Source organism: Schistocerca piceifrons, chromosome 11, assembly GCF_021461385.2.
Source record: "Schistocerca piceifrons isolate TAMUIC-IGC-003096 chromosome 11, iqSchPice1.1, whole genome shotgun sequence".
NCBI classification, from domain to species: Eukaryota; Metazoa; Arthropoda; class Insecta; order Orthoptera; family Acrididae; genus Schistocerca; species Schistocerca piceifrons.
Window position 1 is genome coordinate 168,461,366 of NC_060148.1, and position 27,581 is coordinate 168,488,946.

General features: G+C 43.6%; 1 protein-coding gene across 4 annotated transcripts in view; it reads left to right on the forward strand.

The window, feature by feature from the left end:
- LOC124719917 (zinc finger protein 436-like) overlaps positions 1–27,581 on the forward strand; it is a 223,562-nt gene that overhangs the window by 58,582 nt on the left and 137,399 nt on the right. For 3 of the 4 annotated variants that reach the window (XM_047245109.1, XM_047245111.1, XM_047245110.1), the window contains one exon: positions 23,255–23,308. The exons of the other annotated variant lie outside the window; for it this stretch is intronic. In XM_047245109.1, the coding sequence (XP_047101065.1) occupies positions 23,255–23,308 (54 nt within the window). The remainder of the gene's footprint in view (positions 1–23,254; positions 23,309–27,581) is intronic. 4 annotated transcript variants of the gene reach the window in all.

Consider the following 27,581-nt stretch of genomic DNA (forward strand, 5'->3'; position numbering starts at 1 on the left):
CAGATCCATCCGCTCGATACAATTTGAAATGAGACTCGTCCAACAAGGGAACACGTTTCCAGTCGTCAACAGTCCAATGTCGGTGTCGAGGGGCCCAGGCGAAGCGTAAAGCTTTGTCTCGTGCAGTCATTGAGGGTACATGAGTGGGCCTTTGGCTCCGGAAGCTACCATATGAATGATGTTTCTTTGAATGGTTTGCAGACTTAGACTTCTTGATGGCCCTGCATTGAAATCTGCAGCAATTTGTAGAAGGGTTGCACTTCTGTCATGTTGAAAGATTCTCTTCACTTGTCATCGGTCCAATTCTTGCAGGATCTTTTTCTGGCCACGGCAGTGTAGGAGATTTGATGTTTTACTGGATTCCTGATGTTTACGGTACACTCGTGAAATGGTCATACGCAAAATCCTCACTTCGTCGCTACCTCGGAGATGCTGTGTCCCATCGCTCGTGCGTCGACTTTAACACCACATTCTACCTCACTTGCCCATTGTAGGAACAGTAACAACTGCCTCAGAGACTTGTTGTATTATATTGGTGTGGGCAACTGCAGCGCCGTATTCTGCCTGTTCACATACCTCTGTATTTGAATGTGCATGCCTGTACCAGTTTCTTTGGCGCTTCAGCGTAATATGAGAATATTAATAGTGTAATACAAACGATAACAATCATATAATCAAGGTGATACTTACACATACTGAAAGTAAACATATATGCACATTTACGTAAAACATACAGAGTCAGAATTAAACATTTGTAGACGTATCTGATTATGGAACAGCGTATCTAATGTGTCATATGTAGATTTCTTTCCTTGCAGTATGGCTCAACTTTCTTTGTTGCAGTCCATTTCTAAAATAAGAAGCTATCATTAGATTGCAGCTTTTCTCAATGGCAACACAATAATGACATTTTTTAATTGTTTTATTACAGTATTTATAAGAAATTTTCCATATAAAAATGTATGTAATGTCTTGCACAATAGTGTCCTCAATAGCTGACGCCCATCTACTGCCACAGTAACACGCCGAAAGCCCGCTTGATTCTGCAGTGCATGTACAGGTCTGTGGAAGAATAGAATGGTTCCTATTTCTTCCCTGTGGATGAACCATCTGCTAAAATCACAACTTCACCTATTGTGCCGATAGGCGGCAGGCCATCTACACCTTACTCGTACGTGTTAGGCATGTCGTGTAATACCAGCTTAAGAGAGGTGACTACGGGATGTGTGACAGTTATCGAGCTGTTAGTCTCTTAAGCTACGGATACAAGAATATGCAAAACTAACAGGCAGACTAAAGACACTCTCAGGAATGTTTAGTAACAGAGCAATAGAGTGGGTTTTCTATGGGAAGATCTCACTTAGTGTTTTTCCAATGTGCCAAATTGTTGAAATACACAGAGACTGCAATATCACTTGTACATAACGTTTATTAACTATGTGAAAGTTAATGCAGTTGAATTATGGGAAATTTTTGAAAAGAGTGATATACCTCAGCAACTCGTAAGTGTAATTCAACATATGTACATACACAAGTAAATGAAAGTTCAAAAAGGAAGTCTGTTTTCAAAAACCATCTCTCAAGGAGTGTGACAAAAGTGTCATTTGTCATCCACATTATTTGATACATAAATACAAGACGATAGATGTGGCAGCATAAAGTAGTACACCATTATAAGCTTAATAATAATGGTTATACTTAGAATGAGAGACATCATTGGTCGTATTTTTTTGTTTTATTAACCGCAAAATCGATTTTCGGTCACTTAGTGACCACCCTCAGTGCTGTAATATACAATTTAAATTGGTAGGCACTGGTGTCAACAAGCTCTATGTGATCGCTCTAAGCTTGTTGACACCAGTGCCGACCAATTTAAATTGTATATTACAGCACTGAGGATAGTCACTAAGTGACCGAAAATCGATTTTGCGGTTAATAAAACAAAATAATACGACCAATGATGTCTCTCCTTCTAAGTATATCCATTATCTGGTCGTGGTGCACAGGACACTCCATGGAGTCGTCAATCAATAATAATGTTTATAAATATACTCATGTTTCCAGATGATCAGATAATTTTAGGAGACTCATAAGATAAATTAGAGAGAGCAGTTTTAGACATTGCCAATGATTATAATATGTCAGTCTCTCAACATAAATCTGAAATAATAGCATTCCACGATAAGGAATACCTGACGATAAACCTCTAGAACAAATAAATAGTTTTAAATACTTAGAATGTGAGATCTCGTATATTACATCAAATGATCAAGAATTCATTTGCAAAAATTTTAACAGTTGGTAGCTACTTTAAATCGTACTCTCCTCAAAAAATTCAGGAAAGAGATAGTACAAAAAGTTTATAGTGTGATGGCAGCAGTAGTTCCAGGGTATGCATCAGAGAGTAGGACTCCAACCACCAGTCAATGGAAGAAGATGGAAGCAACCATTAACTGGTCACAAAATCGTAGATTTGAAAAAGGACAACGAAATTAGAAATGAATAGTGCATCAGAAGCATACTTCACGAAGTAGAGAAGTACAAAAAGAAATTGTATGAACACATTTGAAGGATGTCTGACGAACGAATAGCTAGTGTAATATTCGAGTATATACCTTGGGGCAAAAGAAATTTTAGAATATTGACAATATTAAGAGGAGGATAGATTGCTACTCACTGTGAAGATGACGTGTTCAGTTGCAGACAGGCACAACGAAAAGACTGTTACACGTTATAGTTTTGCCCAAAGCCTTCCTCAGCAGAAAAAAATGATCACACAGTCGAGCACACCTCACGTACACAAGACCGCTACCACCTGCCGGCTCCGGTCGGAATGTGACTATCACGTGAACAGCTTTCTGGAGTGGGGCGGGGAAGGAGGTGGGACACCAGAGTACAGGTCGGGGGAGAGAAGAGCGCTGTTTGGGGGGACCTGCGGGGACTAGAGTCTGCCAGGTGCAGGTCCGTGAGTTAGGGGGAACGGGGCGCGGAAGAGGAAAGGAGAGGAGCAGGGAAGGGGACAGGATGGGCAGTTACGTTGGCAGAGCGCTGCACACGAAGAGGGTGGGGAACGTGAAAACGGAAGAGGCAGTGGGACGAGGCGGCCGAAAGTGTCGGGTGGAGCGTACGGGGACAGTACATTACGTCGAAGGGGGCTAAATTCGGGAACACAGAATTTGTTGTAAGAATAACTCCCATCTGCACAGCTCAGAAAAACTAGTAGTGCAGGGGAGGATCGAGATGGCCCAGCTTCTGAAGCAGCCAAAGAAATCGAGCGTGTTATGTTCAGCTGCGTGTTGTACCGCAGGGTGGCCCACAGTTTGGCAGGGGCTGTTCATCCTGTGCAGTGACTTCAGCGGAGCTGGTATGACAGGTGCTGCTTTCACAGGTGGCCCAGCCCCTAACTTGTGTAGGATAAACCCGTGACAGGACTGGAGTAGGAAATCCTGAAGATTGGCTAAAATTTACAGATGCTCAAAATTTGGCACAGACTTCAATGCGAGATGCCTTTAATAGGTTCCACAACGAAACATTGTCTCGAAATTTGGTAGAAAATCCGAAGAAATTGTGGTCGTATGTAAAGTACACAAGCGGCAAGACGCAGTCAATACCTTCGCTGCGCAGTGCCGATGGTACTGTTACCGACGACTGTGCCACTAAAGTGGAGTTATTGAACGCAGTTTTCCGAAATTCCTTCACCAGGGAAGACGAATGCAATATTCCAGAATTTGAAACACGAGCAGCTGCCAGCATGAGTTTCTTAGAAGTAGATACCTTTGGGGTTGCGAAGCAACTCAAATCGCTTGATACGGGCAAGTCTTCAGGCCCAGATTGTATACCGATTAGGTTCCTTTCAGATTACGCTGATACAATAGCTCCCTACTTAGCAATCATATACAACCGCTCGCTCACCGATAGATCTGTACCTACAGATTGGAAAATTGCGCAGGTCGCACCAGTGTTTAAGAAGGGTAGTAGGAGTAATCCATCGAACTACAGACCGATATCATTGACGTCTGTTTGCAGTAGGGTTTTGGGGCATACATTGTATTCAAACATTATGAATCACCTCGAAGGGAACGATCTATTGATACGTAATCAGCACGGTTTCAGAAAACATCGTTCTTGTGCAATGCAGCTAGCTCTTTATTTGCACGAAGTAATGGCCGCTATCGACAGGGGATCTCAAGTTGATTCCGTATTTCTAGATTTCCGGAAAGCTTTTTACACCGTTCCTCACCAGCGACTCGTAATCAAGCTGCGGGCCTATGGTGTATCGTCTCAGTTGTGCGACTGGATTCGTGATTTCCTGTCAGGAAGGTCGCAGTTCGTAGTAAAAGACGGCAAATCATCGAGTAAAATTGAAGTGATATCAGGTGTTCCCCAGCGAAGCGTCCTGGGACCTCTGCTGTTCCTGATCTATATAAATGACCTGGGTGACAATCTGAGGAGTTCTCTTAGGTTGTTCGCAGATGATGCTGTAATTTACCGCCTAGTAAGGTCATCCGAAGACCAGTATCAGTTGCAAAGCGATTTAGAAAAGATTGCTGTATGGTGTGGCAGGTGGCAGTTGACGCTAAATAACGAAAAGTGTGAGGTGATCCACACGAGTTCCAAAAGAAATCCGTTGGAATTCGATTACTCGATAAATAGTACAATTCTCGAGGCTGTCAATTCAACTAAGTACCTGGATGTAAAAATTACGAACAACTTCGGTTGGAAAGACCACATAGATAATATTGTGGGGAAGGCGAGGCAAAAGTTGCGTTTCATTGGCAGGACACTTGGAAGATGCAACAAGTCCACTGAAGAGACAGCTTACACTACACTCGTTCATCCTCTGTTAGAATATTGCTGCGCGGTGTGGGATCCTTACCAGGTGGGATTGACGGAGGACATCGGAAGAGTGCAAAAAAGGGCAGCTCGTTTTGTATCATCGCGTAATAGGGGAGAGAGTGTGGCAGATATGATACGTGAGTTGGGATGGAAGTCATTAAAGCAAAGACGTTTTTCGTCGCGGCGAGATCTATTTACGAAATTTGTGTCACCAACTCTCTCTTCCGATTGCGAAAATATTTTGTTGAGCCCAACCTACATAGGTAGGAATGGTCATCAAAATAAAATAAGAGAAATCAGAGCTCGAACAGAAAGGTTTAGGTGTTCGTTTTTCCCGCGCGCTTTTCGGTAGTGGAGTGGTAGGGAGATAGTACGATTGTGGCTCGATGAACCCTCTGCCAAGCACTTAAATGTGAATTGCAGAGTAGTCATGTAGATGTAGATGTAGAAGTAGAAGTGCTGGGTGGGTGGACTGTGTAAGTCTTGCAACCGGGTCTTCTACAGCGACACGTTGCCTGTGGCGAGGGGTTGGGATTGGGAGTGGCACAGTGATGGGCTAGGATGTTGTGGAGATAGGGTGACAATGTAACACCGCTCTAGGAAGGGTTGTGAAGGATGTCGGGTAGGATGTCCCTCATTTGAGGTCACGACGATAGGTAATTGAAGATCCGGTGAATGGTGTGATTCGGTGTTTCAGCTTTGGGTGATTCCTGAGGGTGGTGGGAGGATTGGGGTGTGAGGGGAAATGGCACAGGAGGTCCGTCTGCAGACTAGGTCTAGGGCGTATTGCCTGACTGTGAAGGCCTCGGTGAGACCCTCGGCGTACTGGGAAGGGGAGTTGGTGTCACTGCAGATGTGCCGTCCCCTGGTGGCGAGACTGTACGGGAGGGCTATTTTGGTGTGGAAGGGATGCCACGTATCAAAATGCAGATACCGTAGATAGTTTGCGGGTTAAATGTGGACAGAGGGGTGGATGGAGCCATCAGTGTGTTGGTGGTTAATGTCCAGAAAGGTAGCACACTGGGTTGAGGAGAACCGAGTGAAGTGGATGGGACAGAAGGTGCCGAGATTGTGAAGGAATGAAGACAGGGTGTCCTGGCCCTGAGTCCAAATTGTGAAGATATTATGAATGAACCTGAACCAGACCGAGGGTTTGCGGTTTTGGGAGTGTAGAAAGGTCTCCTATATATGGCCCATAAATAGGTTGGTATAGGAGGGTGCCATGTGGGTGCTCGTGGCTGTCGTATGGATTTGTTTGTGTACTTTCCCTTCAAAGGAGAAGAAGTTAATTAGATGAGTGGGGAATGAGGTAATGGGTTTGGAGTCTGAAGAATGTTGGGAAAGGTAGTGTTCAATTGTGACAAGACTAGAGGATGAGGGATGTCGGTACACAGGGGAATGGCGTCAACTGTAACGAGTAGGAGTGCAGGTGGTAAAGTGGTGGGAGTGGCTCAGAGTAGAAATATCTCTGTATTGAGCTTCGGGTGCGCAGAACGGATTTTGTGTTGTCGACATTCGTAGTGACCCTGGTCACGTGGTCGCAGGCGCCGTGGTTTTGTCTGCAAAGTGCCTTGTACATTTAGAACGTGATTACATAGCTACTGTAAACATATTCTCTTCGTAGGTGCTTTGAAGAGAAAAATGAAGAGGCATTTTTACTTTTTTTTGCGACAAGTGTCACAGCCCAGATGCGTTCGTATTTTGATACCTGGGACAGCCACCACTATCGCTGATTTTTATATGGAACTTTATCATTTTGGCAAGTCTGTTGTAGTAAATTTTTGCTGTCACAGACATTGCAAAGTGGCTTTATAGCAAGCCAGTGACTTTGAAACTGTCTCAAAAACTACTGAATTTGCCCCACATTAGCGATTGTACCAACTGCTTCTTTGTCGTTTTTTTGCCAGTTTTTGTTTCTCTATTTTCCTCTTTCCTGTAGGCAACAGCACAACTTTCCTTAATGGGAACACTCTCAAATATTTATTTAGCGCATTTAATGTACCTGCTCCAATTATATTACAGACTAAATAGAACAAAAAAAAAAAAATCCAATAACTGGTTAAATGTACTATAAAGCCAGATGTATGCCAAACATTAAAAACATGTACGAATATATGACACATTTCACTCTCCTCTCCCTCTCGGCTGCCCCCCCCCCCCCCCTTTCGGTCAATGCACTGAAGATTGCATGAACTTAAGATACAATTGCGTCAATGACATTTATTTTAGCTCCTTATTGCCATGTGAGCTCCTAATTGTCATGCGGTGAGGCATGGGCCATGTAACAGCATGCAGGGACATGGACAGTGTCACACACGAAGGAGTTTGATGGCATATTATGTACTAGTAATTTATGCCTGTTAATCAAATGGTAAAGACAATGTTTGTGTGTGTGTGTGTGTGTGTGTGTGTGTGTGTGTGTGTGTGTGTGTATGTGTGTGTGTGTGTGTGTGTGTGTGTTCCTTTAATGACAAAGATTGCGGCTGAAAGCTGTTGTGCAAGTGTGTTTTCGTTGTGCCTGTCTTCAACTCAATTGGTCATCTTTATAGTATAAGGTAAGTTCTTCTCTTATGGTATTGTTTTATATCTTGAGGGTACATTCATTTCAGCCATGTGCTTTCTTCTTTTGTCTACCGCAGCTGTTGTCAGACATTCAGTTCCATACACCATATTAGAGGAGGGATAGCCTTTAATTTTTTGAAATTTTAACTATATATATACAAAGATGATGTAACTTACCAAACGAAAGCGTTGGTATGTTGATAGAGACACTAACAAACACAAACACACACACAAAATTCAAGCTTTCACAACCCACAGTTGCTTCGTCAGGGAAGAGGGAAGGAGAGGGAAAGACGAAAGGATGTGGGTTTTAAAGCTGCCCATTCACAGCCCGACCGGTCCGCCAAACCACTCGCTAATGCTAGCCCTGACAAGTCTGGCTGTGTGTGGCCACCGCCGACCGTTCTGCGGCCTCTACCTGCGAGCGCACAGTTGTGTGGCAGCACTCACCGTGTCAAAACAAAAAGGAAAACTTGCTGTGGCTGCAGCAGTGATGTGTAGATAAAGACAAGAAAAAGAATCGTTTATGGATGAAAGAATGGTTGAGAGATAAATTCAAGTTTTCTCGCACGAATCTGTTACGTACCCTCCAAGTTTGAGAGCCTACAGACTATAAAAACTTCTTACGCACGGATGACAATACTTTTTGTAAATTACTGGATCTTATACGGCCTAAAATCAAGAAGAAAGAAACGCATATAAGAGCTACCATCACTGCTGAGGAGCGGCTAGTAACAAGCATGTCCCGATTAAAAAAACCTGCGGGTAGTGGCTCCTATTACTATAATTACAAAGGTACTTTCAGTTGTCCTTTTCGCTGTTGAAAATGCAAACTATGAGCTTATATATGTTCACACCGGTACGAATGGGCGAGTGTCAGATGGTAGTATTCTAAAGCTTACAGACTTCTACACTTCACTAGTATCTGGAACTCTAAATTTACCAGATCCCGTTTATCTGCAAGGAGTGGATTCTACAGTGCCATTTGTGTTCGTGAGTGATGAAGCTCTCCCTCTGATGCCGAATTTAATGAAACCGTATCCTCAAAGGAACTTAACAAGGGAGAAAAAGATCTTCGGTTACAGGCTGAGCAGAGCTCGGCAGGTAGTTGAGAATGCTTTTGGAATAATGGCAAACAGATTTGGAGTGTTATTAACGCCAATAGCGGTTGACATAAAAACTGTTGATGGAATCGTTCTTGCACGTACAGTTTAGCACAACATTTTAAGGAAGAAAAGCCCTAATTACATTCATACTGCCGATGATTGCAATAACTCACAAATTGTAAACCTTACTGATAAAAACTTGCAGTCAGGTAGTCAACAAATGTTAAGACTCAATACGACACGACAAACCGGCACAGTTACTGCAGAGGAAATGCGGGGAAAATACGAGCAATTTTTCAGTGACGTGAATGAATTAGAATTTCAAGAAACTTTGATCATTTAGAGTTTCTGTGCAGAGCAACATTTATTTATACTTTGTATACTTAATAAATAAAAGCGTTTGTATACTTACAACAACAATATCTGACTCATCATTTACTTCCTCAGTCTGTTCATCCTCCAGAGTCCTCCCCCGTGTTAGTGAAGATATCCCACATCGCACCTCTTCTCGATCCGGGGTGAACTGCAGGAGAATGTAGTACCGAAGCGTCGGTTCTGGCACGTTTTCAGCAGCACTTCTAGTTGCCGATTTAGCGTCCCATATTTTTCTAAACTGTCGCCGGAAAGACGCTCGTAGAGAACTAATCTTTTTAATGACAAACGCCTTGTCTGCTGCACGATTTATCTCTTTGCACTTAGCTATAAGAACTTTGTAGGCTCTGTTCCTCGTATTCCTATCGGAGTAGTCCTTCGATTTTTATCTCCCACAAACGTGGCCATTCTCTGTACATTATTAATGAAACACGCCCAAAAGTCTTTGTTTTCCTCGAACGACATTATCGTAAAAGCAGCGAAAAGCAGTGACAATGAAAGAAGTAGTGAATAACAGAGAGTCGGACACCGTACTGACGGAATGTGGGCTGGGAGGAAGCGGCCGGCCTGAGCTGTGGCCCCGGCCCGGCAGGTGGCGGTCGGGGAAGCAGGTAGCAGCTCGCCGGTGGAGGCGACGCACCCGAACTTCGGACATGAGTGCGAGCCCATCGCTCACACACAGGCGAGCCGGTCGGGGCCGACCCTCTCGACGGGTCGGTCGGCGGACCGGTCCGGCTGTGTATGGGCTGCTTAAGGGAGAGGGTAAGGAGTCATTCCAATCCCGGGAGCGGAAAGACTTACCTTAGGGGGGAAAAGGCACAGGTACAGGGTGTGGTAGATAAGTAATGAGACTCAGTCTAGAAAAACAAATTTATTGATCCAATTTGTACAAAACGTTAATATTCTTCAAAGTACTCGCCTTGGGCGTCGACACAACGTTGCCAGCGCGTTTTGCAAGCTTCATAGGCCCCACTGTAGTCCGTTTGAGTTATCCCAGTTAGTACCTGCGTGACAGCACGTTGGATGTTCAGAATATCGTCAAAACGATGACCCTTCAGGCATCTTTTGACCTTCGGAAATAGGAAGAAATCAGGAGGACTCAAGTCAGGGCTGTACAGTGGCTGTGGCAAAACTTCAACTCCAATTCGGGTCAAGTAGGAGGTCACGAGGAACGCTGTGTGCACCGTAGCGTTGTCGTGGTGGAGACGCCAGCGTTGAGCGAGGTCCTGTCGCTTCCGTTTGACGGCTCTGTGCAATCGCTGAAGGACTTCTTTGTAGAATTCGGCATTGACAGTCTTCCCCTGAGGGACAAACTCTTTGTGAATTAACCCCCGCTTGTCGAAAAACACAATCAGCATTGTCTCGATGCGGGACTTTGACATTCTTGCTTTCTTCGGCCGCGGGGATGCCGGTGTGTGCCACTCCGAGCTCTGGGCTTTCGTCTCCGGGTCGTACTGGAATGTCCACGATTTGTCACCTGTTACTACGTTGTCTAAAAAGTGTGGATTATTTTCCAAATCATTCAACATCTCACGGCAAACGTCCACTCGTTGTTGCTTTTGTTCGGCGGTGAGCACTCGGGGAACCAATTTTGCGCAAACTTTCCTCATCATCAAATCTTGCGTAACAATTTGGTGAACCGTAAATTTATTCACGGAGACCTCATTGGCGATCATTTTGAGACTTAAACGACGGTCGGAGTCCAGGAGTTCTTTCACTTTGGCCACCGTTTCATCCACACGACTCGTTGAAGGGCGTCCAGATCGTTCCGTGTCTTCAACGGAATGCCTCCCGTTTTTAAATTCATTAAACCACCGGAACACTTGAGCTCTTGATAGGGAGTCTTCTTTGTAGGCCTCCGTAATCATAGCAAAAGTTTCCGAAGCAGTTTTGCCCAAGCGAAAGCAAAATTTGATTGCATACCGCTGTTCTATCGAGCGATCCATCTTCAGCGTTTTCACAAGTGTCACGGGCACACAAACAACGTAATACGCGAAGCTCGACCCTCACTGCACCAGAGCTCCGACGCGACTGTGAACCGGTTCTATTGTTAGCTCAGATCCCCCACCACGTGACGTACAGGTGGAGACCGCCCTGCGAGCGACTGGGGCGCCGCGCGGCCGCCAGTCTCATTACTTATCTACCACACCCTGTATACACTGCGAAAGCTTGAATTTTCTGTGTGTGTGTGTGTGTGTGTGTGTGTGTGTGTTTTTTTTTTGTGTTTGTGTTTGTTAGTGTCTCTATCAACATACCAACGCTTTCGTTTGGTAAGTTACATCATCTTTGTTTTTAGATATATTTTTCCCACGTGGAATGTTTCCCTCTATTATATTCATATCATTAACTATATATACACACGGAGTATTTATGCATGTGTGCTCTCATACATGGTGTGTACGCCCTGGGACAACCAGGAAAAATTTTTCAGTGTTTTAGTTTTGAGTTTAAATTTTGTAAATTTGGCTGGTAAGAACTGATACTCTAACATCTGTCAACAGCAAAATGTATCAAAGGCTTTAAGACAACGACTGCGCAGTACTTCATAACAACAAACTGCTTCTGTCACAAGGTTTGTTTGAGCACTTTCCAGCGGGCCCACACACGTGCGTAGTGGAGTCACTTGTCAGCAGTATCTTCTCCCCCTTCTGTCTACTTAAGCGTGGCTGCTAGTGATTTTGCTGTTTCCTCTTCTTTCAAGCGCTCACTTCAAATGAAAACAAAACGGATTTCTGTGGCCTGGACCGCTACGGTCGCAGGTTCGAATCCTGCCTCGGGCATGGATGTTTGTGATGTCCTTAGGTTAGTTAGGTTTAACTAGTTCTAAGTTCTAGGGGACTAATGACCTCAGCAGTTGAGTCCCATAGTGCTCAGAGCCATTTGAACCATCTGTGGCCTGGAGCTATCAAGTGAATTACGGAAAGCTAAAATATGTTATTAGTTTGTTTTCTGATTTTATTTTATTTCCAGGTTTTTTGCTGTCTACATCTACATCTACATCTACATCTACATTTATACTCCGCAAGCCACCCAACAGTGTGTGGCGGAAGGCACTTTACGTGCCACTGTCATTACCTCCCTTTCCTGTTCCAGTCGCGTATGGTTCACGGGAAGAACGACTGCCGGAAAGCCTCTGCGCGCGCTCTAATCTCTCTCATTTTACATTCGTGATCTCCTCGGGAGGTATAAGTAGCGGGAAGCAATATATTCGATACCTCATCCAGAAACGCACCCTCTCGAAACCTGGCGGGCAAGCTACACCGCGATGCAGAGCGCCTCTCTTGCAGAGTCTGCCACTTGAGTTTGTTAAACATCTCCGTAACGCTATCACGGTTACCAAATAACCCTGTGACGAAACGTGCCGCTCTTCTTTGGATCTTCTCTATCTCCTCCGTCAACCCGATCTGGTACGGATCCCACACTGATGAGCAATACTCAAGTATAGATCGAACGAGTGTTTTGTAAGCCACCTCCTTTGTTGATGGACTACATTTTCTAAGCACTCTCCCAATGAATCTCAACCTGGTACCCGCCTTACCAACAATTAATTTTATATGATCATTCCACTTCAAATCGTTCTGCACGCATACTGCCAGATATTTTACAGAAGTAACTGCTACCAGTGTTTGTTCCGCTATCATATAATCATACAATAAAGGATACTTCTTTCTATGTATTCGCAATACATTACATTTGTCTATGTTAAGGGTCAGTTGCCACTCCCTGCACCAAGTGCCTATCCGCTGCAGATCTTCCTGCATTTAGCTACAATTTTCTAATGCTGCAACTTCTCTGTATACTACAACATCATCCGCGAAAAGCCGCATGGGACTTCCGACACTATCTACTAGGTCATTTATATATATTGTGAAAAGCAATGGTCCCATAACACTCCCCTGTGGCACGCCAGAGGTTACTTTAACGTCTGTAGACGTCTCTCCATTGATAACAACGTGCTGTGTTCTGTTTGCTAAAAACTCTTCAATCTAGCCACACAGCTGGTCTGATATTCCGTAGGCTCTTACTTTGTGCGACAGTGCGGAACTGTAATGCTGTCAAGCATTAAGCACCTTCCAGAAGAATGAAGTTATTTTTTTTCCAAAGAAATTTGGCTTTTTTAATCTTTTTCACAGAGGCAGCCGATTTATTTGAAACACAGTGTTTCAGTCCAAACTGTTTGCTAGTTTCAACTGTGCACTGAATTTCAAGTGCACATTTTCATCTTATGGTACACATGTTATGCCATAATAAAGTACCTAATATGAGATAGTACAACACCGGTACGCCAAAAAAATTTACGTCTCGAAAATCACATTGAAAACCTTAATATCAGGTTGGGGCCTACTTCACTGTGAATCTGGACATGTGAATGTGCACTGTGAGCCGAATTATGCATTTTAGAATGGCTTACCAAATTCTGATGCTCTTGGAATAGCCTCTCATGTCCTGTTCCTTTTATTACTTAATGTAAATTAATGCTTTATATGTACAAACCACAGTGTAACATAATGTTAGACTGTGGTACGAACACATGGGCTTCGTACGTCATCGTAGCTGCGCACACGCATTAACACCTGTTTTCTGACGCTCTCTGGCAGCTGCTGAAACGAGCCAGTTTCTAATAGGTCTCAAGAAAATGGTGGTTTGAGAAGCATTAGTTTCAAAATTTTCTTTTATGCAAGATGAATTTCTTAAATGACAGAGCATTTGAATCTCATTTAAAACTTAACACTTTGAGGGCCAGTCACTTAGAAGAATTTCGAGCCCAGAAGATTAAAATTTTACTGGCACATTTTTATGTGATGTATCTTAAAGTGTAACAAATGCAAAAAAAAAATGACCAATATTATGTTTGCTATATGTACACTGTGTATATTAATTTAAACCATTAACTTTTCCTGTTTGTGTGTTCGCGCTACTTAACAGTGATGCTATTGACTGAGTACATCTCGTGTCCTGAACTCTGAATATCTGCTGTCGTCAGCTGGTGAGATCACGTCAAACGAGCTATGATTGGCCTACCGAGACACACCACGATGTCAGTTTCAATGCTTTGGACACTAACGTGCTGTGTTTGGTGGAATTCGAATTTATACTTTTGTAATATGAAAATATGGAGGCACTCTCTCTCTTTCTCTCTCTCTCTCTCTCTCTAAAGTGCCGGCAAGTTCTACACCGGTATATAAAACCTTAACCATTCATTTTATTGATAAGTTTTACTGTCCCAAGGGAAAGTATACTGTCACTTAAGATGGAAAAATTGTATTTTCACCGGGAAAGAAGTGTATTTTTAACCAGGAAATCCAGGAAAAATCTGCGACTTTATTTTTCCTTGTCCACGTATACACCCAGTGATAATAATGTGACATGTTTGACTTTCCATTCCTCTGTCTACAAATGTATATTGAATAGAATAGGTGAAAGGCTACACCCTTATCAACACCCTTGTCACACTCCTCCGTTGATCTTTATTGATCTGTCTCCTAATTCTCTGTATTTATTATAATTTCTTTGTGATGTTACAAATTCTTTATTATTTGTATTAAATGTCTCTAATATGCATGTTTTTCCGTGATGTTCCAAAGCTTGGATCCTTTCACTCTATTGAAAGACTTTTCATATCTTCAAATGTGATGTGAGCGTCCAAGTTGTATTCTTGTCATTTTTCTATCTGCTGCAGTTCAATAGTAACACTGCACTAAAAGATCATCCCATTTGAGACTCATTTTATTCCTCCTTTACAAGTGCATAAGCTATCTTCCTCATTTTATTGTTAATTCTGTGTAGAGTTTGTAAGAAACATTTAGGAGGCTTATTGTTCTTTAGTTGCCACAGACTTTTCTCCTCCTTTTTTGTAGAGAAAACTTTTACCCTCTAACCCAAAGTAATTATTACTACAAATATTTGCCAATATAAATACCATAATGGAAGGTGCCCCTATCATAGCACAAAACAGGTGAATATGTTGGGGATGCAAAAGAAGGAAACTAGCTTGTTGACCTATCTGGCAGCTTAAGAGACATACAAATCAAAACATGCCATCAAATTCTATGATTTTTAGGTTTTAGTATTGATACCCATGTCTGTAATATAATGTACCCATCCCCAAAAATGTTATCCCCACAGAAAAACTTCTGTAGCTGTTACATGTATGCTCTACAGCCATATCACAGTGTGTATTGTTTTGTGTGGCTGATGAATCTTCTGGATTTTGGGCACAGGACCAGTGACTCTAGTGAGTAAATAGGAATATGGAGGCGTGCCAACACCTTGCACTGGGAAAGGACGGCTAACTCGTAACAAAAAAAATGTCAATATGTTGGGATGTTCTGATTTAAATGCCTTTGAAACTGCCAGTTAAGTCAAAAGCTAGTTCCCTTCTTTTACCTCCCTAACTCTACTTCGGACATATTTGTCTTTCTTTGTGCTACGATAGGAGCAATTTTTATTCTGATTCCCAACTTTTGCTCTACCGTAATTTTGTCATTTGACTGCCATAGCTTGGCAACCAATGTAGATTTTTGTTGACTCAGGCAATGACTGATCCGCTATAGCTATTTTTTATCGTCTCTCAAACCATGTTGCTTATATCGTGGCAGTGAATAATCTATAACAAAACAATAGAATTACATTAATTACATGTACTTTTGTAGCTCGTTACAAAAATTTGAACTGAGTCACAAAAGTTCAAAACATAGAAATACTACTACTACTACTACTACTACGTGATCAGGCCCAGTGGACCGCAAGCATCTACAAGTTTCCTCCTCCACTGTATTCTGTCCATTGCTGCTATCCGCCATTTGTCCACATCTATTGACACTTGGTTTAAATCTTCACGGAGTCCATCCCTCCAACGCTTCTCGGGTCTCCCTGGCGGTCTCTTTCCTGTAGGTGTGAAATCCAGGAGCTTCCGAGGCCATCTGTGATCCTCCACCCGGGCCACATGGCCGGCCCACTGCATTCGTTTGGCTTTGACAGCTCCTGCTATGTTGGGCTGCCGGTATAGTTCCTCGAGCTCTCGGTTGTATCTGATCCTCCATTCCCCTGCATCTGCATCCAGAACCGGACCGAAGATCTCCCGAAGCACTTTTCTCTCAAAAACAAGGAGCTTATGGAAGTCCTGTTTCCGGATACTCCATGTCTCACAGCCATATAGAACAACAGGCTGGATCAGGGTTTTGAACAGTCGAATCTTGAACTGTCTGGAGAGAGATTTGGACCGAAGCAGTTGTGCTAGGCTGTGGTAAGATCGGTTTCCTGCTTGTATTCTGGCATTGATCTCAGTGAAAAGTGCCCCTAGGTATTTGAATTCTTGCACTCTCTTGCAGGACTGGTCCCCAACCTGCAGTGATTGTAGATGATCAGCAGTCTGACAGTGACCACGCGTCATAACGAGGTACTCTGTCTTGGCTTCGTTTATGTTTAGCCCAAATTTGCTGGCAGCCTCCTTTAGTGCTTTGGTCATTTGCTCCAACTCCTCTTCCGACCTAGAGAGTAAACAGATGTCGTCTGCATAGGCTAAGTATGCCAGTCTCTTTCCTTCGATTTCAATCCCTTCGTTCTCTCGGAAGGTCTCGCGTATGATCTTCTCGAGGGCAAAGTTGAACAGGATAGGGAACAACCCATCTCCTTGCCTGAGTCCTGTCACAATTTCAAATTCCTCAGTTACGCGATTTCCCATCTTCACCTTTGCGTGTGTCTCGTTTAGACAGATCTTTATCAGATTGATGAGTTTCTCTGCTATGCCAAACTCCCTTAAACAGTTGAGCAGGCTCTTGCGGTGTATGCAATCGTAGGCCTTCTTAAAATCAACGAATAAAATATGCAAATCTTTACCATATTCACCCAGTTTCTCAGTGAGCTGCCGGAGCCTGAAGATGTGATCTACTGTTGACCGTCCTGGCCGGAAACCTCTCTGGTACTCCCCAATCACCGATTCTGCCACTGGCTGAATTCTATGTATGAGGCAATTGGACAGGATCTTATAGCAGACGTTAAGCAGGGCTATTCCTCGATAGTTGTCACATTTCACTTTGTCGCCCTTCTTATGTATTGGACAAATCAGAGCTGTTTTCCATTCTCCTGGTAGTTCTTCTTTGGTCCATATTGCCTGTATCAGTCGGTGTATTTTTTCTGCAAGTTTCTCTCCTCCTGCCAGGATCATTTCAGCCTGTATTCCATCTTGACCTGGACTCTTATTCTGTTTAAGGTGTCTGATTCTGGTTTTTATCTCATCCAGGATAGGTGGGGGATAGTCTGCATCGGCTGTAATTGGGTACTGGAAATCAAACTGCAGTTCGGGTTCATCACAATTTAGCAGCTGTCGAAAGTACTCTTTCCATCTCTCAGCTATGTCCCTATCGTTCGTCAGGATCTTATCACGGGAATCTTTGACAAATTTCTGCTTGGCCTGGTGACCTTTGCAGAGGTACTTCACCCTCAGAAACATTTCCCTCGTCTCTTGTCCTCTGAAGTCTGTTTCTGCTTCAGTGATGATATTCCTTATGTATTTCCTCTTTGCTCTTCTCAGAATTGCTTGTGTAGTCCTTCGGACCTCCTCAAATTGTGCTTTGGCCTGTGCCAGATTTGTCCCCTTCAGCCATTTGTTCCTGGCTTCCTTTCTCCTTTCCAGGGCATCTGCACATTCCTTTCCAAACCAGATCTTCTTGCCCACTGGGTTTCCCATGAGTGTTTCCTTTGCTGTATCCCTAACTGAGCTCTGGATGTTTCCCCACATAAGTTCGAGCTCCTGATTCGCGTCCACTTCGCTGAGTGCTTCAAAGCGGTTACTAAGTTGCAACTGGTATCTGGTCTTCGTTGCCTCATCTTTTAGTTTCTCCACATGGTACCTCTCCACTATTTTTAACTTAGGCCCCGTTCTTCCTTTACACTGTATGTTTAAATGGCCTGTGACCAGGAAATGATGACTCCCACCTTCGGCACCCCGCGCTGTCTTAACGTCTAACACCCATCTCTTGGCTCTGAGATCAACGGCAACATGGTCTATTTGATTTACAGTTCTCCCATCTGGTGATACCCAGGTTCCTTTATGTATGTTTTTCCACTGGAAGTTTGTGCTGGAGATGAACAACCCTAATGATGTCGCAAAGCTGATGAACCTAACTCCATTGTCATTGCTTAGGTTGTGTAGGCTGTGCCTACCTGTTGTGTCTTGGAATATTTGTTCTTTCCCAACCTTGGCATTCATATCACCAAGGAGGATCCTCAGGTGTCCATTTGGTATAGCGTCCATCACTGCCTCTAGCTGTGCATAGAACTCGTCTTTCACTTCACCTTCGCTCTCCTCCGTGGGAGCATGACAGTTCACAAAAGTCGCCTTAATATGCTTTACTTCCAGTGTTAGAACAGATATTCTTGGGTTGACTGAAATGAATTCTGAAACATTAGTGGCCAACGTCTTACTGACGCAGAAACCAGTGCCTAACAGATGACCTCGTTCACAGGCTCCGTACAGAATTGCTCCCAGCATCGTCCCACCGGATTTCTTGCAGTGCAACTAGGTCTAGTTTGTACCTCTGAATTTCCTTGACCACACTGATTGCAGCTCCTGTCTTGTACAGACTCCTTACATTCCACGTTCCAAATCGTATACCGTTTCTTTGCCATTGACGTCATCTATTTTTGTCAGTAATGTTCCGAGGCTTACTTGTAGTCTTGAAAGCACGTTTAATTTTTTACGGAGAGAGGGTGCTGGCCTCCCGTCCAACCTGCGGTGTTACCCTCACAGCTCACAGGACTGCTGGCTTTTCTTAAGGGGTGGACTCCCCTCAGGAGTTGGGTTATAGGAAGGAATAAGAAAATTGGAAAGACGCCCTCGGGCCTCGAAACCTAATACCGTTGGGGTCGAAAAAGCAAGAGTTGGCCAAGGGAGGCCGACAGGGAAGGAGAAAGAAGGAGTCTGACACAAGTAAGTGGAAGCAATGTCAGACTCAGCTCGGGTCCCCGCGGTCGCCACCTGCGTACTTCTAGCTGAAGCCCCTGGTGCTACATAGAAATAGTGCACATAAAAAAACGTGTTTTTGTTAATGTTGAAGCCAGATTTTGGAAAGTGAAATTTCAAATTTTATCATATTAATGCATTTTTTCTATTTGATTCACTTTAGACTGTGTCCACTTCATTCAGTTAGAAGACCGAGGTCAGATACACCAGTGGTCCAACTTTGAACCATCAACCTCACTCCGGCCAGAGTTATTTAAATGTGGTGGATTATGTAAAATTTGAACAGTGCGCATACAAATGGTGTCATTAGCTGAGCATTAATTTCAGCCCAGTTAAAATCTTTTGTGAATGGAATTAATCAACTCGCACAATTTGTTTGCGTGCCAGCTCAGGTTTGTTGTTCAAACCTTGCTTAATATACTGTGACATAATTGCAAACAGTGGAAAATCCAGGATGGAATCTAAAAATATTATGAAACAAAAATTGCTACTCACTGTATAGTTGAGGTGCTGAGTCACAGATAGCACAACAGAAAGACTGTCACAGATAACACGTTTGTAGTGTCAGGCAACTGAGGCCGTACTGCGAGCAGCAGCACCAGTGCATGATGGGAGTGGTGATTGGGTGCAGATAGGAGGGGGCTGAGGCAGGTAGGGGAGGGGCAGGGATAGTATAGTATGGTGGGTGGTGGACAGTAAGTGCCACAGGTCACACAGACAGCAGGGGATAGTTGGGGGGGGGGGGGGGGGGGGGAGCAGAAAAGGAGAGAAATGATGGCTGTGTAGTGCTGGAATGGGAACAGGGAAGGGGCTGGATGGGTGAGGACACTAACAAAGGTTGAAGCCAGAAAAGCTGGTGTTGGTGGTAAGCACAGGCTGTGCAGGAGTCATTGACATGAATGATGTCATGTTTAGCAGTGTGCTCAGCAACATCAGGGTCCACTCGTTTCTTGCCACAGATGACTGTGGCCATTCATGCAGACAGACAGCGTGTTGGTTGTTACGCCCACATACAATGCAGCACAGTGGTTGCAGCTTATTTTGTAGGCCGTATGACTGGTTTCACACTGCCTCTGATGGGACAGATGATGTTAGTGACCAGACTGGAGTAGGTGGTGGTAGGAGAATGTACTGGACAGGTCTTACATCTACCTCTATTACAGGGGTATGAGCCACGAGGTAAGGGATTGGGAGCAGGGGATCTACATCTACATCTACATCCATACTCCGCAAGCCACCTGACGGTGTGTGGCGGAGGGTACCCTGAGTACCTCTATCGGTTCTCCGTTCTATTCCAGTCTCGTATTGTTCGTGGAAAGAAGGATTGTCAGTATGCATCTATGTGGGCTCTAATCTCTCTGATTTTATCCTCGTGGTCTCTTCGCGAGATATACGTAGGATATACGTAGGGGGTTGTGTAAGGCCGGACGAGTATATTGTGTAGGTTCGGTGGACGGCGGAATACCACGGTAGGATGGGTGGGAAGGATAGTGGGCAGTACATTTCTCATTTCAGGGCAAGATGGGAGGTAGCAGAACCCTGGCGGAGAAGGTGATACAGTTGCTCCAGTCCTGGGGGGATACTGAGTTACGAGAGGAATGCTCCTCTGTGGCGGGACTGTGGGAGGTGGTGGGAGACTGGAAAGACAAGGCAGGGTAGGTTTGTTTTTGTACAAGGATGGGAGGAAAATTACGGTCAGTGAAGGCTTCAGTGAGACCCTCGGTATATTTTGAGAGGGACTGCTCGTCACCGGAGATGCGACGACCTTGGGTGGCTAGGCTGTACGGAAGGGACTTCTCGGTACGGAATGGGTGGCAGCTGTCGAAGTGGAGGTATTGCTGGTGGTTAGTAGGTTTGATGTGGATGGAGGTACTGATGTAGCCATCTTTCAGATGAAGGGCAACATCTAGGAAGGTGGCTTGTTGGGTTGAGTAGGACCAGGTGAAGCAAATGGGGGAGAAGTTGAGGTTCTGGAGGAATGTGGATAGGGTGTCCTTACCCTTGATCCAGATTGTGGAGATGTCATCTATGAATGTGAACCAGGTGAGGGGTTTAGGATTCTGGGTGTTTAGGAAGGACTGCTCTAATTGACCCACAAATAGGTTGACATAGGATGGTGCCATGCGATTGGCCATAGCTGTACCCCATATTTGTTTGTAGGTAATGCTTTCAAAGGTGAAGTAATTGTGGGTGAGGATATAGTTGGTCACGGCAACTAGGATGGAGGTTGTCAGTTTGGAATCCGTCGAGCTTTGGGAAAGGTAGCGTTCAGTAGCGGTAGGACCGTGGGGATTGAGGATGTTAGTGTTAAGGGGAGGTGGCATCAATAGTGACGAGCAGGGCACCCTGTAGTAAAGGGACAGGAACTGTGGAGAGCTGGTGGAGGAAATGTTTGGTATCTTTTATATAGGAGGGTAGTTCCCAGGTAAAAGGTTGAAGGTGTCAGTCTACGACAGCAGAGATTCTCTCAATGGGGGCACAGCAACAGGCCACATTGGGGCATCCTAGGTGGGTGGGTTTATGGGCTTTAGGAAGCATTTAGGAGTGCAGGGAGTGGAAAGGGTGAGCAGAGAGATGGACTCCGGGGAGAGGTTCTGGGATGGGCCTAAGATTTGAGGAGTGATGGGAGATCCTGCTGGATTTCTGGAATGGGGTAACTGTGGCAAGATTTGTACATGGCAGTATCTGACAGCTGGCAGAGTCCTTCTGCCAGGTAATCATTGCAGTTCAAAACAACAGTGGTGGAATCTTTGTCCACAGATAGGATTATAAGGTTGGGATCAGTTTTTAGAAGGTGGACTGCGGTTCTTTCTGTGGATGTAAGGTTAGTTTGCACGTTGGGGGATTTGGGTTCAACATTGGTCTTTGTTCGAGTCTGATGGGTGGGGTTGGTAACAAAACATTGTTTCCACTGTAGGGCCTGGGAGAAGGAGAGGAGGTCCTTCAGAAGTCCTGTGTGATTGAATTTGGGAGTGAGACAAAAGGTGAAGCCTTTGGAAAGGACTGATACTTCTGTGGGGCTGTGGCTTCTGGACTGGAGCAACTGAATTACATTCTATTCCAGGGTTTGGACTAGCTCTCATCGAGCCCTGAAATGAGAAATGTCCTGCCCACCCTTCCTCCGTCCACCTAACTTACACAATATACTCGTCCATCCCTACACAACCCCTGCTCCCAATCCCTTACCCAATGGCTCATACCCCTGTAATAGGCCTAGGTGCAAGAACTGTTCCATACATCCTCCCACCACCACCACCTACTCCAGCCCAGTCACAATTACCACCTATCCCATCAAAGGCAGGGCTATCTGTCAAACAAGTCATGTGGCCTACAAGCTAAGCTGCAACCACTGTGCTGCATTCTATGTGGGCATAACATCCAACAAGCTGTCTGTCTGCATGAATGACCACAGTCAACTGTGGCAAGAAACAAGTGGACCCTGAAGTTGCTGAGCACACTGCCAAACATGACATCCTTCATGTCAATGACGGCTTCACAGCCTGTGCCACACGGACCCTTAACACCAACACCAGCTTTTGTGAATTGCACTGTTTGGAACTTTCCCTGCAATACATTCTGTGTTCCCATAACCCCCTGGCTTCAAACTTCGTTAGTCATTGTCTTCACCCATCCAGCTCCGTTTGTACGTCTCTTCTTTTCTGCTACACCTCCTCCGCACATCTTGCCTGCCGCCCGTCTAACCTGCAGTACTTCGCTGTCCGCCACCCCTACCCTTCTGTCCTTCCCCGTCCCCTCCCCACCCCCGCCTCCTACTATCTGCACCCAATCGGCACTCCCATCTTGCCCTGGTGCTGCTGCTCGCAGTGTCCTTCGTTGCCGGAGACTACAGTCATGTGTGGGTGAGTTCATTTGTGTGTGTGGGGGAGGGGGGGGGGGGGGTCTAGTTTTGACGAAGACCTTACTGGTCGAAATCTTTATCTGTGACAGTCATTTTGTTGTGCGTCTCAGCACGTCTGCTATGCTGTGAGTAGCAACTTTCCTTTTCATAATATTGTAACATAACTACAGTAACCCAGATATTTTAATGGCTATACAAGTGGCCACTGCTCGGATCTGAAAAATGAGCCCCCAGCCCCCTAAAAGCTGTGATTCTGTACTCGGAGTTTTCATACATACTACTTACAGATCAATATCCATATCTGTGGAGGCTTCTAACAATATTAAATTGACCCCATGGAATGAGAAACTTATCCAGTTAATAATTTATGGTCATACACCTTATTATTTCTGGTCTCTGTGCCAACGTAAGTGTATTTGTCCATTGCTCGTTGTGACTCTTAGATACTGTTGTCGGATCTGACCCATTAGCACGCATAAAACAGTAATGTATTAAAGATTTTGTCCTGGCTACTTTGCTTAGATGGAAGAACAGTAACTTCTGTTTATGTTACAGGAGCAGAACTGTGTAAGAATGAAGACTGAGCTACCTGAAAATGCGCGACAAAAGGTAGGAAGGCAACACAAGCGTAATTGTTGCTTTGGTTACCCTTAGCAGAAGTATCTTTGTGTAAAAGTTTGCTATGTTTGTTGTTATCCTTGTCTCTGATCTGAAGACAGGTTTGATGCAGCTGTCTCTGCAAGCGTTCTCCCCCCTGTATAACTATTCTTTCTTCTGAACCTGCTTACTGTGTTCATCCCTTCGTTGCCATCTACAGTTTTGTACCACACAGTTTCCTGCGTTTCCAAACTGACAATTTCGCGATGCCTTAAGATGTGTCTTTTCGATCGATCCTTTCTTTTCTCCAATTCTGCCGTAAACTAATTTTTTCCTGAGTTCTATTCAGTACCTCTTCATTAGTTTTGTGATGTACCCATCTAATCTTTAGCATTCTTCTATACCACACTGTTCTCTTCTTGTCTGAACTGCTCATCACTTATGTTTCACACCTGTACAGGCTACACTCCAGACAAATTCCTTCTCTAAAGACATCATAACACTTAAGTACAACAAATTTCTGTTCACTGTACTCTCTATATTCTCACTGCTATGATCATCATCAGTTACTTTTCTGCGCAGATATCAAAACTTGTCTGCTACTTGTAGTCCCTCATTACTCAGCACTGCCAGTTGAATTTGCCGACTTTCCGTTACCCTCGTTTTGCTTTTGTCAGTTTTATCTCATAATGACTCTCAAAGACGTGATCCATTCCATTCCTTCCATGTCCTTTGCCCTGTGTGACAGAATTACAATGTCCTCAACAGACATCCCAAGCTTTTATTTCTTCTCTCTAAATTTTATTTCCTTTTCCACATTTCTCCACAGGTTTCTGTTCTGCTTATTCAGTGTACAGATTGAATAACACCATGAAAAGGCTACAATCGTGTCTCACTTCCTTCTCAACCACTGCTCCCTTTTTATGCTCTTTCACTTTTAGTCTCAACTGTAGTCTGGTTTCTGTACAAGTTGTAAGTAGATTAGATTAGATTAATACTTTGTTCCATAGATCATGAATACGACATTTCGTAATGATGTGGAACGTGTCAGGTTAATAAAAGATGTCTGTACAAGATATTACATTACACAAAATATTGCATGACACTAATGTTTAAGTTGTTGTTGTTGTTGGTTTTTTTTTCCCCCCTTAATTTATATCTAAAAATTCAGCCAATGAGTAGAAGGAGTTGTCATCTAGAAATTCTTTTAATTTATTTTTAAATGTTAGTTGGCTATCTGTCAGGCTTTTGATGCTGTTTGGTAGGTGACCAAAGACTTTTGTGGCAGCATACTTTACCCCTTTCTGTGCCAAAGTCAGATTTAACCCTGCATAGTGAAGATCATCCTTTCTCCTGGTGTTATAGCTATGCACACTGCTATTACTTTTGAACTGGGTTGGATTATTAACAACAAATTTCATAAGTGAATATATATGCTGTGAGGTTACTGTGAAGATCCCTAGATCCTTAAATAGATGTTTGCAGGATGACTGTGGGTGGGCTCCAGCAATTATTCTGATTACACATTACACGTTTTTGAGCAGTGAATACTTTTCTACTGAATGATAAATTACCCCAGAATATGATGCCATACGAAAGTGATAAATTACCCCAGAATATGATGCCATACGAAAGCAGTGAATGAAAATAGGCATAGTAAGCTAATTTACTGAGATTCTTATCACCAAAATTTGCAATAACCCTAATAGCATACGTAGCTGAACTCAGACGTTTCAGCAGACCACCAATGTGTTACTTCCAGTTTAACCTCTCGTCAATGGACACACCTAAAAATTTTGAAAATTCTACCTTAGCTACAGACTTCTGTTCAAAGTCTATATTTATTACTGGAGTTGTGCCATTTACTGTACGGAACTGTATATACTGTGTTTTATCAAAATTTAAAGAGAGTCCGTTTGCTGAGAACCACTGAATAATTTTGTGAAAAACATCATTTACAATTACATCACTTAGTTCTTGATTTTTAGATGTTATTACTATACTTGTATCATCAGCAAAAAGAACTAACTTTCCATCTTCATCAATTTGGAATGGTAAGTCATTAATGTATATCAAGAACAGTAAAGGACCTAAGACCGAACCATGTGGGACCCCGTACTTGATAGCCCCCCAGTTTGAGGAATCAGCTGTTGTTTTAACATTACATGAACCACTTATTTCAACTTTCTGCATTCTACCAGTTAAGCATGAATTAAACCATTTGTGCACTGCCCCCCCCCCCTCAAATCATAATGATTTAGCTTATCTAAAAGAATTCCATGATTCACACAATCAAAGGCCTAACACTGTGCTTGCTGTATTTTAGCCCTGCTGCCATCAGAATTTTAAAGAGTTTTTTTCCAGCCGACAGTATTAAAAGCTTTCTCAGAATCTACAAATGCTATAAAAATAGATTGCCTTCCTTGAACCTGGGTTATGAGATAAAGTAAGGGGTCAGTATTAACTTGTGTGTTCCTACATTTCTCCCAAACTGAAACTCACCTTCCCCATGTTGTATTGTACAAGTCTTTCCCTTATATTGTAAATAATTTGTGTCCATAATTTGCAACTGAAACTTATTAAAGTAATGTTCTGGTAATATTCACGCCTGTCAGTTATATGTGGAAGAAAGAGGCTTGATCTCCCAATTATAAAGGAGGTAGACTGGCTGGCCAGTGCTTGCTTTCATGAGGGGAAATGCCAAGTAGAGGAGAATGGGAGTAGGTTTTCAATGATTTTTGCACAAGAAAGTTTTAAAATTATTTTAATGTGAAATACATTATGATGCAAGACCATTATTATAGATTTACCTCACTTTTTTCCTCATGCTCAGCAATCAGGAATGTCACTGGCTGGACACAATTTCCAGCCATGCCCAATGGAACATAATTTTACAGTGGGTGGGGTAAGTTGTTACACATAGTGTAGCCTTTTGCATATTGATAAAAATGTTACAGTTTTGTAGTATTTATTGTTGTTTTTCTCTTACAAGTGATTACATGTCAGTAGTATAGAAAAGTCTGTTTTGTTTTTACACATATATTTTCACATGAGAAATAAAAAAATTACAGAAGACAAAACATTACCTAACAACAATGACTAGCACCAAGCAGATGTATGTTAAGTATGTAGATATTACCTAAAACATATGATACTTAAAATGAACAGTTACAGATATACTGTATAGTCAGTTAAGACAGTTAAAATGTAGACATTTGGGCATGAGATATACATAGTCTGAACAGGTGCATTAAAAGGGTAAGCAAGAAACTTTAACATAAATAGTTGTATCCAGATCAGACAGCAAAGCATCACTCTGCTGGAGATACGGAGTGCGGCTCTGTGATGCCGTCTGGGAGTGATCTGCTGGGGCACTCATTTAGCTGTGGTCCGTGCTCTGATTCAGTGTTCCTCAGCTGCACTCTGGTGAGCTTTCCGTGCTCCATTTGAACAGCGTGTCTAGACTTCTGCCAGTGCCTACCCTAAACTGTTTCGGGCAGTTCAGTATTCGACGGGGTGGATCCATTTCCGGAGTTCTGTCTGCTACTTGTGGGATAATGTCCATGTTCTTAATTTCTGTATTGTTGGCAACACGTTCAGTCCATTTGGCAGTAATGTCGTGGTTGTCTTCCAAATTGGTGGTTCTCCTGATAGGGCGACGAGACCTAAGACGATCTGGTGGAGGAGGGTGCGGGACTTAAATCCGGACAAATTTCAATTTGAATTTCCCGCCATATCGTAGATCTGCCAGAGGCTGCAATTGGCTTTCTCGAAAGCCGCAGGCATCTAGTAAACAGTCCTAGAACCTCAAAATGGCAGAGGTGTTACGGACAGGTGTGTAGTACAACCGAAAGAGCCGCGATTATCAAAAGTCTTTGCCTTGGGCGTTCACCCACTGCGAGAGTTTGAACCTTCAGGTACCCGAGATCAACTTTTTACTATATTGTGGCCAAGTATAGTGCTTTGGAGAAGTCTGGATGTCGTGTCCAGTTAGGGTGATACTGTGCCGCCACATTTCTTTGAATAGAGCAAACTGTCACTAAAGAAGTTTATTTGAAAGTCTTGACGAATGTTGTGAAGCCGTGGGTGGTAATTGTGGCTTCTGGGAGATATGTCTTTCAACGGGACAGTGCACCAGCCGATACGGGCTCTTGGATCAAGTTGACATGTTCTGGTCAAAGGAGTTCTGGCACCCGAATAGCACGGATTTGAACCCTCTCGATTACTACGTTTCGAGTGAAGTCGAAAGAGTTACAGATAAGATGAGCCACCCTAATATTCACAT